The 12,528-nt window shown below is 40.4% G+C and overlaps 1 protein-coding gene across 1 annotated transcript in view; it reads right to left on the bottom strand.

Annotated features, from left to right (window-relative positions):
• BIN2 (bridging integrator 2) overlaps positions 1-12,528 on the bottom strand; it is a 66,941-nt gene that overhangs the window by 36,740 nt on the left and 17,673 nt on the right. The window contains exon 2 of the mRNA XM_006870133.1: positions 7,081-7,161. Within this exon, the coding sequence (XP_006870195.1) occupies positions 7,081-7,161 (81 nt within the window). The remainder of the gene's footprint in view (positions 1-7,080; positions 7,162-12,528) is intronic.

The raw sequence follows: 12,528 nt of genomic DNA, 5'->3' as shown, positions 1-12,528 counted from the left end.
AATGAAAACACCATGGCTTGAGTCAGGTACACTTTAGTCCTTAAAAGAGAAATCTTTGCTATTTTACACTTTAAAGAAGTCTTTTGCATTAGATTTGCCCAATGCAATGTCATTTGATTTCTTGACTGCTGCTTCCATGGGGATTGTAGATCCAAGTAAAATTAAATCTATGAAAACTTCAATCTTTTCTGTTTATCATGTTGTCACATATTGGTCAAGTTGTGAAGATTTGTGCTTTCTTTATGATGAAGCATAACTAGCAATGCTGGGTAAAAGTCACTGGATGTGATAACTGGAGGTCACTGGTGACTTTTGAGAAAGCACTTTTAGTAGCATGATGGGAACAGACTCAAAATCAGTTCAGAACATTCAGAAACATTCAAAACAGACCAGGAAGAATGTCTTGCTTCTTCCTTGTTTATTCATGATGAAGCACCTTGAGAAAAGATGCTAGTCTGGCCTAGTCAAGCTGACAGGCAACCTTAACCATCACACTTTACCATGAAATTTGATTTAAAAAACACTCAATTGAATAACAGTGAAAGCTGATAAATTATCTTGCATAATTTCCACAGGGAAAATTCTTAACTCCTCCCCTAAGATATTATATGGACTAAAAAGCAGAGCCATAATCAAAACCACCAGGCACAATTGTGCAGACTATATACTGTCCAAAACTAGGGGGAGCTATTATGCCAGTTAGTGAAATGTGAACACCTTCTACCCTCCATTACACTACACAAAAGTGCATCGTGTCCACTTCTGTGTTTTAGAACCAGACCTCTTAGTTACAAAGTTTTTGCTTTATACTCTTTCTTGTTCCTTGAAGAAAATATAGTGTGTGGGGTAGAGAGATGGAGTGTGGTGGACATAATTGGGAAATGATTTATTTCTGACATGTCTGTCCTTCCCAGAAATGTCTCTCTTTGCTCTTTCCTGACAGATGTGACTCTCATAGTCTTAGGCTCTCACCTGTCTGGATGTTAAGACACTTGGTTCTACCACCAACTAACAAGTTATTCCACTTCTCTGGCTTTAGTTGCCTCATCTATAAATGTAGAGTAGATCCATTTCCAGCTCTACATCATACGATTTTATCACTTATACTCTCTGAATCCTTGCCAAATTCTTGGCATGGTCATAAAGAGTCTGAGTCAGCCCTCCCCACCCTTATATACAAACATTCCCAGTCCTCAGTTAATGAACCACTCAGTCCAGAAGCTGTTCCAAGCACTCAGGTATTCAAAGCTATTCTAAAGAGACTCAGTGCTGAGGATGCAGAAGATAGTTCCTGTTTGGGGGTTCCCCTACTTGCTGGAGAATGATAGACTCAGAGAAACACAGGCAACTAGAAGACAAGTGAAAATGACTATCAACAAATCTTGAGCAATTGCCAAAAATGCTTGATATAATGAAGATCCAGGAGGGAAAGATGAAGCTACATTTGATTTTAAAGGCAAAAATTTGGAAGTAGCTGTCACTACCAGAAATATGAGATTAAAATGCTACATGAGGAAAGATTCTTCCTATACAATGTTTTGCGAGGGGTTGGGGGAAAACAAGCAGAGCCTCAAATAATTTCTATGTGGAGATTTGGTCAGGAAGGTGGGTAAGTAGTAAGGCCTTGAGATTAGGTACAGAAGTTTAGAATGCCAAGAAAAACTAGTCCCAGAAAATTTATCTACAAGTAGTGGGTGAGGGAGGGGGGCACATGACTAACTAATTCCATTTTTGAAACCCTTCACTTGCATCTCCATGATCTTGTCCTTTTTCTCCTATTCATCTTAACCACCCCAAGTCCAGCTTCAGACCTAACAGACTGTCACTGGTAGCTACCTTCTTCCTTCAACTGTGACACCCTCACAGTTAGCAGTCTACTGCTTAGCCTACAGTGCCACACCAGGGCTCCTTCATTAGGAGGAAAAATTAATGAGCCAGTTAGTGGGACTGGAAATTTAAGAACCTCCAAGGTCTCCTCTCCCAACGATGGCTCTGGACTACTAACTGCAAGGTCAGCCATTCAAACCCACCACCTGCTCCCTGGAAACCCTACACAGGGTCACTATGAGTCAGAATTAACTTGACGGCAATCAACACTGTAGCACATGAGTCGCCAAGCTTGGATTCAAACTTACACCCTGTGCTTTTTCTTCTAAATTGTACAGGGGTATTTTTTTTTTTAATGTTTTATTGTGAATTACTTGATAGTTTACATGGGAGAACATTAGCTTTACATTCATCCTATTGTATATCGTTACACTGTCATGGGTACAATCCCCTCCATGCATCATCAACCAACCATAGGGTATACCCTGCCAGCCTGCCCCCTGGTTGTCAGCACACAGCCTTCTCCCTTTCTGGGTCTAGAGTTCCCAGCCACTCCATCTCTACATGTCATCATCTTTGCCTCCATCTCTGGCTTCACTGTTTCTCTGGGTAGGGTCTCGCACCTGGCTCTTCTCCCTTGATGGTCTCAGGGACCTCCATTCCCAGACTGCAAAGTCAACTACTCCCCTTCTTTTGCTACATACAAAACGTTTACCTTTACATTTCCAGCCATCACAGTCAGTCCTGATACTAACTGTTCACTATTGTACCAAATGATTACTATCCCCATCTCTTTTTATCAGTCCTGCTCAGGCAGATTGGATACTACTCAGTGGAGATTCTACCTTCCTCCAGGCCCTCTGGATCTAGGCTCCTCTTGAAAGCTTGTAAACCAGTCACTTCTTGCCTCTGTTGCCCTCCCCCCCCCCCCCATTTTGGGTAGCCAATGTCCAAGTTGCCCATCCCTGTCTACTCTGTGTGTGGAGGGGGTGGGAATGATTCTTGCTGTAAGGATTTGTTCCCTCTTTTGAGCTATTGCATCCATAGATGTAGGTCATGTTCATCAAATTGTTTCAGATTACTCTTTTTTTCCTCTACTTTCTTCTTCTAGTTAAGCTCTGATCATTCAGCCATTGACGCCTTGGTCAAGTGGGTATTATCTGCAAGTGTGGGTGTTCTTGTGCATATGCCATCTCTTCTTATCAGCTAGATGCCTCATTCTCCACTCTAGTCCTCTGTGGCTATGTTACTGACTCTGGGCCCAGGAGTCCCCAGGTCTTACCAAACTGCTGGCCAACCAGGTCTCTACCCGGTTTACAGGAGTCTATTGAATGTGGCTGGACTTAGCTCACAGCTTCATTGCTGTTTTTCCCTCACTTCTGTATTGGGGTATTTTTAACTACAGCATGAAAAAAAAGAGAGAAAATTGACACCTACTTTGAAAGCGTCATGACACGTGACCCATTCTTTCAGTCTCTGCCACCCCACCCCCCACCTCTCTTTCTATATATATACATACATATAAACACACACACACACACATATATATATATATAAAATCTTAAGGAGCTCTGGTAGCATAGTGGTTAGGAATCGGGCTGTGAGCCTCAAGGTCAGCAGTTCGAAACTACCAGCTGTTCCATGGGAGAAAGATGAGGCTTTCTGCTCCTGTAAAGCTTTACAGCCTTGGAAACCCTGTACAGGGTCGCTATGGGTCAGACCTGACTCCACAGCATATAACCACCACCACCACCATACATCACCTTGATTAAATCACTCTCCTCTCAATCCAACCCTATTTTCCCTTACAGGTAAAATAAAGGAGTTGGACTAAATCAGCGGTTGCCAGACTAGCTACAACATTATAATTATCTAGGAAGGATAATATAAAACACAGATTCTCTAGTCAATGACCACCTATGATCATTAATATCACAAGAGAAGGAGATAAGCAAGCAGACATTGCGTGCCTCGTGGTAGAAGAACTTACCATTACCTTTAAAGGGTTCTTGCCAAAACAAACAACAAAAACCCAAACCTGAATCTCATCAAGTTTCTCGATCTAACTATCAACTTACAGAAAATATAGGAGACAGAGGAATATGTAATACCAAGAGGATACATCAGCAAAATTTAGACTCTAGGAAAGTCTTCAAGACAAACAAAACCTGGGGTCATCAAATAAACTGCAGAAATGGGGAGCAGTGGAAACCTGTAAATGAAGAGATTTAATTTTAAATCTTTAAGATACTTGACAACAAGATGAAAGCTAGAGCTCTTTTTAGGAGTCTGATTTTTAAAAATAAACTAAAAAGAATGTAACACAAGCAGGGAAATTTGAACATTGGACATTTCATAATGTTAACAAATTATTGCTAATTTTAAAAGATAGTACTAAAACTTATATCTTAGTGAAATATTTAATGACCTGAATAGAATTATACAGGTAGTCCCTGACTTATGACACATCCAAGTTATGATGAACAACATTTAAGACTGTCTATTTTGTTTTATTTTTTTGTACATCTTATCATTAGTAATATAAGCCACACACAATGTTGTAGCATGTAATTTGCTGATGTTATCACTTTCAAATGTTTACTGGCAGATGTTCAAAGACTGGGTTTATAAAGATACTGATACTAAAAAACCTAACTCTCACTGCCACTGAGTCAGTTCCGATTCATAGCAACTCTATGTTAGATTTCCCAGGCTATGAATCTTTATGGGAGCAGAAAGCCTCATCTTTCTCCCACAGAGTGGTTGGTGGGTTTGAACTGCCAACCTTGCAGTTAGTAGTCCAGTACTTATCCTACAGGACCACCAGGCTCCTTAAAGATACTGATGGTGGTTATGTACGGTCGGTTCTGTGACTTTAAATCTTTATGGGAGCAGAAAACTTCATCTTGCTCCTGTACAGCAACTGGTAGAGTCTAACTGCTGATCTGGTGGTTAGCTGTCCAACTCATAACCCACTACACTACCAGAGCTCCTGATACTGATAAAAGGCAAAAATTGTGAAAACCAAAATAGTAAGTAAATCAAGACTTATTTTACTTGCACCAGAAAAAAAATTTACAATAGAGTCATCAGAATGGAACCAAGTCAGCCTTAAGTCAGGGTCTTGGCGTGGTACAAGAGGATTAAGTACTAGACTGCTAGGGCAAGATTGGTTGTTCAAACCCACCAGCCACTCCTAGGAAACCCTACACAGGATAGTTTGAAGTAAGAACTGACTTGATGGAATTTAACAATACTCGTACTACATCACTGTGAAAAATGCAAGTTGCAAAATTTCCCATTTGTAAATCTCATATATTTACCATATTTAGATAAGGAGCCCTGGTAGTGTAATGGGTTCTGCATTGGGCTACACAAGATCAGCAGTTCGAGTCCACCAGGCATCCTATGGGAAAAAGATGAGATTTTCTGCTCCCATAAATTTATTGTTGTTAAGTGCTGTTACGTCAGTTCCGACCCATAGCAACCCTGTACAGGGTTTCCGAGGAGCAGCTGGTGATCTTGAATCATCAACCTTGTAGTCTGGTGCATTAACACACAGTGCCACAACAGGACTCTCATAAAGATTTACAGCCTTGGAAACCCTATACAGGGCTGCTGTAAATCAGAATCAACTCCATGCCATACCCACCAACAACAACGTATTTAGATACCATAAATTTACTTAGCAAAGTAATTGTAAAGATCTAAAACATCAAGGGTTGTAGGTTGGAAGGTCAAGAGATTGTTATTTTTTAAGTTCATTTTCTTCTTTTCTCCTCATGTACTTGTTGCAATGAGTAAATAATATTTTACAGAAAACCATTTTTAAGGTGTAGTAATGGTACTGTGGCTACATTTTTTAAAGTTCTCATCATTTGGAAAGTCACAGTGAATTTTCCATAGATAAAATGAAATCTGGAATCTGCTTCATAATAATCAAGGCTGGGGGAAGTGGGTGGGACACAGAAGAAACAAGATTGTTCAGGAATTCATACATTACTGAAGCTGGCTGAGAGGTACTGGTGGAGTCATTATTCAAGCCTCTCTACCTTTGGAGAGAAATTTTCCATTAAAAAAACAACAAACGCTTAAAACTACAGACTCTCAGGCTCTACTCCCAGAGATGTTGAGATGTTGCTGTATTTTTAAATATGTCTTAAGTGACTCTGATATACAGTCAGCTACTCACCTAGATGATAGGTAATATGCGCTTTGGTGTAAAATTCCTCAACTGTTTGCTCTGTAATTCAATGAACTAGATTGTATTCATATAAATAACTTCCTTTTATTATAAAAAGGGGACAGCGCTCTCTAGGACTGATGTGAAAACCAAATGAGCTCATTCATGCCCAGAAAGCTTGCCTGGCAACTGATAGCTGGAAAGAGTATCTCACAGGTTACACTTCCATGTGATCCACTTCTTAGTGTTAAGTATTACTCATCATATCTGAGTTGAGACTGAAGTTGAGTAAGAAAGGAGATCTGGTGGAAGAATGACAATATATTGTTGTTGTTAAGTGCTGTTGAATCGGTTCCAACTCATAGCAACCCTGTATAGGATTTCCGAGGAATGGCTAGTGAGCTTGAACTGCTGACCTTTCAGTTCAAACTGACCATACATTAACCCATAGAGCTACACCAGGACTCCAAGTGAAATATAGAGCCATTAGACTACAATAAGAAGTCCTAGTGTGGCGCTCTGGGTTAATGCACTGGACTGCAAAGTTAGTTTGAACCGCTCTGAGGAAACCCTATACAGGGTTGCTAAGCGTCGGAACCGACTCGATGGCACTTAACAACATATTGGAATAAAAGGTTTAGGTGAGGTAGATGTGGTGAACAATGAGGCAACAAGGAAAACATGGGGCTAGGACAGCTGAGAGGAGCCCTAGGGAGGCAAAGAAGCACTCTGGAGAAACGAGTACAATTGAAAATTAAGGTGGCAGGCACTAACTTTGATTTCATCTAAGAACCTGGTGATGATAGTTTCTTGGGAGTCCTGAGGATAACCACTAAAAGAAAAGACAACACATGCATTTGTCCCACAAAATTTCAGGGGCAGCAGGAACAGGAAAGGCAAGCTTCTCTGGTTCGCAGGGGACGGATAAGCAGTGGGTTACTTTGTGGCCCTTACCCCGGTAGGGAAGTTGGTAGAAATGCTTGTGGGTTTACAGACTGCTGTTCTTTAGCCACTTAGCCTTCGTGTCTTCTTTATTGTACCATAGTTTCTTACCCCACCCTCTAGATTACCTGTTGCTGGTAGAAGTTGTTGGCACTTTGTTCAAACCGTTCATCTTTGGTTTCCACAGTTTTTCCCAACTTTTGCAGTACCTGGGAAAGTAAGTCAGAAAGGCCCAAAGATTATTGTTAATAGTCAATTCTCTCTTATCTGTTGGCCTCATATAACCCTAGCTTTTCTCAGATTCAACTAAAGTTTGTAATCAGCCCAACAGAATTAAGCTGGTAAATTCTTGATGGTAAAATAATCATGTATTGTGTTTTTTCCCCTTAAGCTGGAAGTACTCTAGGTGTATGTAGCAGTGTGCTAGGGGTATATAAAATCCCAGAATAAATAAAGCTTCCTAAAATGGTATTGTTATTTAAAGGTGTTTTTATTTGGGGGGGTGAATTTTATAGCAAAACAAGGATTAATGAAAAGAATGCAGCCACACGTGGCCTTATATCCTCAAGGCTTATACATAAAACATGAGTTTTGAGACTATTTTTTATTTGAGCAACCTTCTTCTAGCCACAGTCTCAAATGTCTCTGGGTAGATGGTACATGATGTTAGAGGCAGACAGGGAACTCTTGTCTTGTGAAGGGTGCTTTGTGGAAAACTTTGAGAAGTCCTGATAAAAGTATATCTAAATTTCGGCTAGAAAGGAATAACATCCACATCAGTCTCTTCTCCTCTCAGAAACTTGAGAGTCAATCATTGTACTGGCTTCAGAACTAGTGGCTTGGAGAGGAAAAAGCCTCAGGTCTTGTTCTTGTGTAGCTCACTTTTATAGGAAAAACTCACTAATATGCTAATTGCATGTGGTAAGGATTCCTCGTAGTGCAATGGTTAAGCACTTGGCTGTTAAACAAAGGTCAGCAGTTATGTTGAAGAAAGAAAAAAAAAAAAAATCAAATAACCCACCACCTGGCAGTCTGTTCCCGTAAAATCACAGCCTAGGGAACTCTATGAGGCAGTACTACTCTGTCCTATAGCATTACTGTGAGTCAGAAATGACTTGATGACACACAACAAGTTACATGTGGTTAGAGAGTCCTGACTCTTCTACCTGTAAGCCTGTCTTGGAAGGTGACATCACCATTATCCCAGGCACCCTCAATGCTTCTCTTCATTCCTTTCATCAAGTCCCTCACCACTGGTCAATCCCACCTCATGTTAGCTCTAGAAACCATTTCATGCTCTTCTAGTCTGAATATCATAACCTTAATAAAGGCCCTCATCATTTCTCACCTGCCTGCTGCAATAGGCCTTCAGTCTCTGCACCCTCCAATCCCTCCATCAAGAGCTCAATCAAGGTCACACTTTAAAAAAGTCAATCTATTCAACTACTGTCCTGCTTAAAACCTACTTGTTCTCCATTCATCTGCTCAAGTAAACTTGATAAAATGCCTAGTATGTAGAAGGGCTTCCACTCATCTATTAGCTTGCTGTACTGTGGTGACTTGTGTGTTGCAGTGATGCTGGAAACTATGTCACTGGTATTTTAAATACCAGAAGACTTATACATGGAGGACAGGTTTCAGCAGAGCTGGAAGACGAACCCCTCAGCTTGGAAGGCACTCAAAATATGAAATATGACTAAGGAAAATGCTGCTTCTTCAAAGCAGAGTTGACCTTAATGACGTGGATGGAGCAAAGCTTTCAGGACTTTCATATGTGCTGATTGGGCACAATTCAAAATAAGAAGAAACAGCTACAAACATCCACTAATAATTGGATCATGGAATGCAAGAAGTTGAATCCAGGAAATTTGGAAGTCATCAAAAATGAAATGGAACACATAAAGATCAATATACTCGGCAACAGAGAACTGAAATAGACTGGTATTGACCCTTTTAAATAGGACAATCCATATGGTTTACTATGCTGGGAATGAGAAATTGCAGAGGCATGCCGTCACAATCATCATCAAAAAGAACATCTGAAGATCTACCTTGAAGTACAATGCTAGCTGTGATAGGAGAATATCTATATGCCTACAAGGAAGACCAGTTAATAGGATTACTTTCAAATTTACATACCACCAACCACTAAAGCCAGAGATGATGAAACTAAAAAATTCTATGTGGCACTGCAGGATAATGCGCTGGATTGCAAGGTCAGCTTGAGCCACCACCACAAGGTCAGTGGTTCAAATCCACCAGCCAAGTCAGAAACTCATAGCGTCACTATGAGTCAGAACGAAAGTGATGACACTTAACAACTACCGTCTTCAGTCTGAATGATCAAACATGCAATCAACATGCATTTATAATTACTGGTGATTAAAATGCAAAAGTTAGAAACACAGAGGAAGGGTTTTTATTTGGAAAAAATGGCTTGGTGATAGAAACACTGTTGGAGAATGCATGATAGAATTTTGCAAGATCAATGGTTTATTCATTGCAAGTACTTTTTTTCAGCAACATAAATGGCAGCTCACTATCTCAACAGATGGAATGAGGAATCAACAGGAATCAAATTAACTATATTTGTGGGAAAAGATGATGGAAAAGCTCAATATCATCAACCAAAACAAGGCAGGGGCTGACTGCGGAATAGACCATCAATTGCTCATACACAAGTTCAGGTTGAAGCTGAAGAAAATTAAAAGTCCACAAGAGCCAAATTATCACCTTGACTATATCCCAACTAAATTTAGATCATCTCAAGTACAGATTGTATGCATCAGATGCTAATGACTGAAAACCAAAGGAGCTTTGAGATAATATTAAGAACATCATACATGAAGAAAGCAAAAGATCAGTAAAAAGAAAGAAAAGACCAAAGCAGATGCCAGACATTGTCGGGGTCCTGCCTCGACATGGGAGTTCAGTTCACGAAATAGGGAGATCTGGCGGCGACAGAGATAGAGAAAGAATACATACAAAGACACGACTAGAGAGACAAAGAGACACCCCGAAACAAGAGTGGATGCAAAACTGGAGGGCAGACTCTGGACTACAGGCATTGTGGCCCCTGCAGGCAGTAAAGCACAGCCCTGCAAACCGTAATGCATCCAGGGTTCAGTCTGTGCCTCCTTTTTATTTCAGGGAGGGACTTTACACAAAGGCAGAAGGGGATTATTAAGACAGGGTACAGAAATGAAATGTGATTAATCGTTCAAAACAGGACACCATGATTTACAGGAACAAATTCTAAAACATACATCACAAATTGTCTTAATAATCTAACATCCTTAATTTTCTCGAAATTCAAGCAAATTGTTATAAATTACTTTTTAGGTTCAAATCCTAAGGCAGTAACTCGAGGTTTCTCCAGGCTAATTAACATACCTATAGCACTTAATCTCCAATGGGAAAAGGTGAAAAGGATTCAAAAGGTCTGGAAGGAGTCCAGCTGTTTCAGCTACCTGGCCTAGGCTTGCAGGAGGAAGAGGGACACCCAGGTTAATGGTTTGCACCTGGGGACGGTCTGAGGTGGTCAACACCATTATTCCTTGAACAATACCCCGGAAGTCACCAATCTACTTTGAGTGAATTCCTTGGGCAGACTGTCTCCAGAGCCCCCTTGCAAACTTGCCTTGGGAACTTTTTACAGCCTCGGCTTTAGGAGGGGCTTTTGTTTTAATATTTGTCCATGGGTATCAAGGGCTCATGTATTAAGTTAATATCAAACATAACTGAATAACTTGATAAAGAACAGTTTTGCCATGCTTGCCAGGTGGCCAGAGTTTGTTCCTCAGAGAGATTTGTTCCCAGAACCTTACGCACTGCCAACACAGTGGAGACATTAAGAGAGGCACATAAGAAACCATTTTCTCAGAAGCTACAATTACTGGAGTTTGAAGCATAGAATGAATTAATAGGACCAAAGAAAATTATACAGAGCTAGCCCAACAGTGAGTTCATAAAAGCCAATGAACCCGGGACGTCCGGAGGTCACTTCCTTGGGCCCCCAGGGTCCCTGGCTAGCCATCCTGAGTGGGGCCATCGTGTAGGATTTTCGTCCATGACACAGGGCCTCAACATCTCAGTGATTGCGGTCTCCAACAAGACATAATTTTAAACTTGCTCTTGAACACAGAGAAGCTAAAGCAACTGGAAGAAATGAGGAATTAAAAGAGCTGAAAAGAAATTTTCAGAGGTCAGCTTGAGAAGACAATGTGACCATAATAATGAAATATGCAAAGACCTAGAGTTAGAAAACCTGAAGGGAAAACACAGTCAGCATTTATAAAGCTGAAAGAACTGAAGAAAAAATTCAGACCTCAGGTTGCAATACTGAAGAATTCTATATGCCAATAGAGAACATTATGATAAATGGAAAATATTGAGGTTGTCAAAGACTTCAATCAGTACTTATGGAAGCAGCAGCCAGGAAATCATATGAGGTACTGTGTTAGGCAAATCTGCAAAAGATCTCTTTAAAGTGTTAAAGAGCAAAGAGCAAAGATGCCACTTTGAGGACCCAAGCCATGGTACTTTCAATCACCTCATATGCATATGAAAGTTGGATAAATGAATAAAGAAAACTGTAGAAAGTCAATGCATTTGAATAATGGTGTTGGTGAAGAATGTTGAAGGTACAAAACTACCAGATGAACAAACAAATCTGCCTTAGAAGAAGCAGAGTCAGAATACGCTTTAAAGTGAAGAGACTTCGTCTCTCATACTTTTGAGATGCTGTCAGGATGGACCAGTCCCTGGAGAAAGACATCATGTTCGGTAAAGTGGAGGGTCAGTGAAAAAGAAGATGACACCCCAATGAGATGGACTGACACATTGACAGGAGCAACAATGGGCTCAAACTAACTGTGAGGATGGTGCAGGACCAGGCAGGTTTTCATTCTATTGTGCATAGGGTCACTATGAGTTGGAACCAATTCGATGGCACATAGCAACATGTATGAGAGGTTTCAAAATGTTCATGGAAAAAAAAAAGGGAGGGCAAATGAGACTGATGTAGGAGGAGGTGAATGGGCTACACCTTAAAGTAAGATTTTGCTTGACTGAAAAAAGGGACAAAAGTGGGAACAGTGATTCCAGGTAAGGATAACAGCATTGGCAAAGTCATGGGAGTATGAAAATTCACAGGAGTTTAATGAGCTTGTTCAGCAGGACTGGCTTAGGGTGTATGATGAGGAATGGTAGAGAAAAAGCTTAAAAGGAAGGTTGACATCTCATTTTGAAGGGCTCTGAATCATATGCACAAGTGCCCAGGTTTGGGGAGTGGTGAAGACTCTAAGTAGAGACTGTGATCCAAGTGTCTCCATTTTTAATCACGGGGTAACTTCTAGGGTTCTCTGTGTAGTGGTTAAGATCAAGGGTTCTGGAGTCAGACAGATATGGGCTCCAATCTTAGCCTTTCTACTTAACTTTCTATAATACAAGTCTTTGCATAAGTCAAACTTTTTGTTTTTAAATGTTTTACTGTGAATTATGTGATAGTTTACATGGGAGAACATTAGCTTTACATTCATCCTATCGTATATCCTTTCATTGCCATGGTTACAATC

This window comes from Chrysochloris asiatica, unplaced genomic scaffold (genome assembly GCF_000296735.1).
Source record: "Chrysochloris asiatica unplaced genomic scaffold, ChrAsi1.0 scaffold00138, whole genome shotgun sequence".
Classification (NCBI taxonomy): Eukaryota; Metazoa; Chordata; class Mammalia; order Afrosoricida; family Chrysochloridae; genus Chrysochloris; species Chrysochloris asiatica.
The sequence above is the reverse complement of the archived record's forward strand: the minus strand, read 5'-3'. Positions and strand labels throughout refer to the sequence as shown.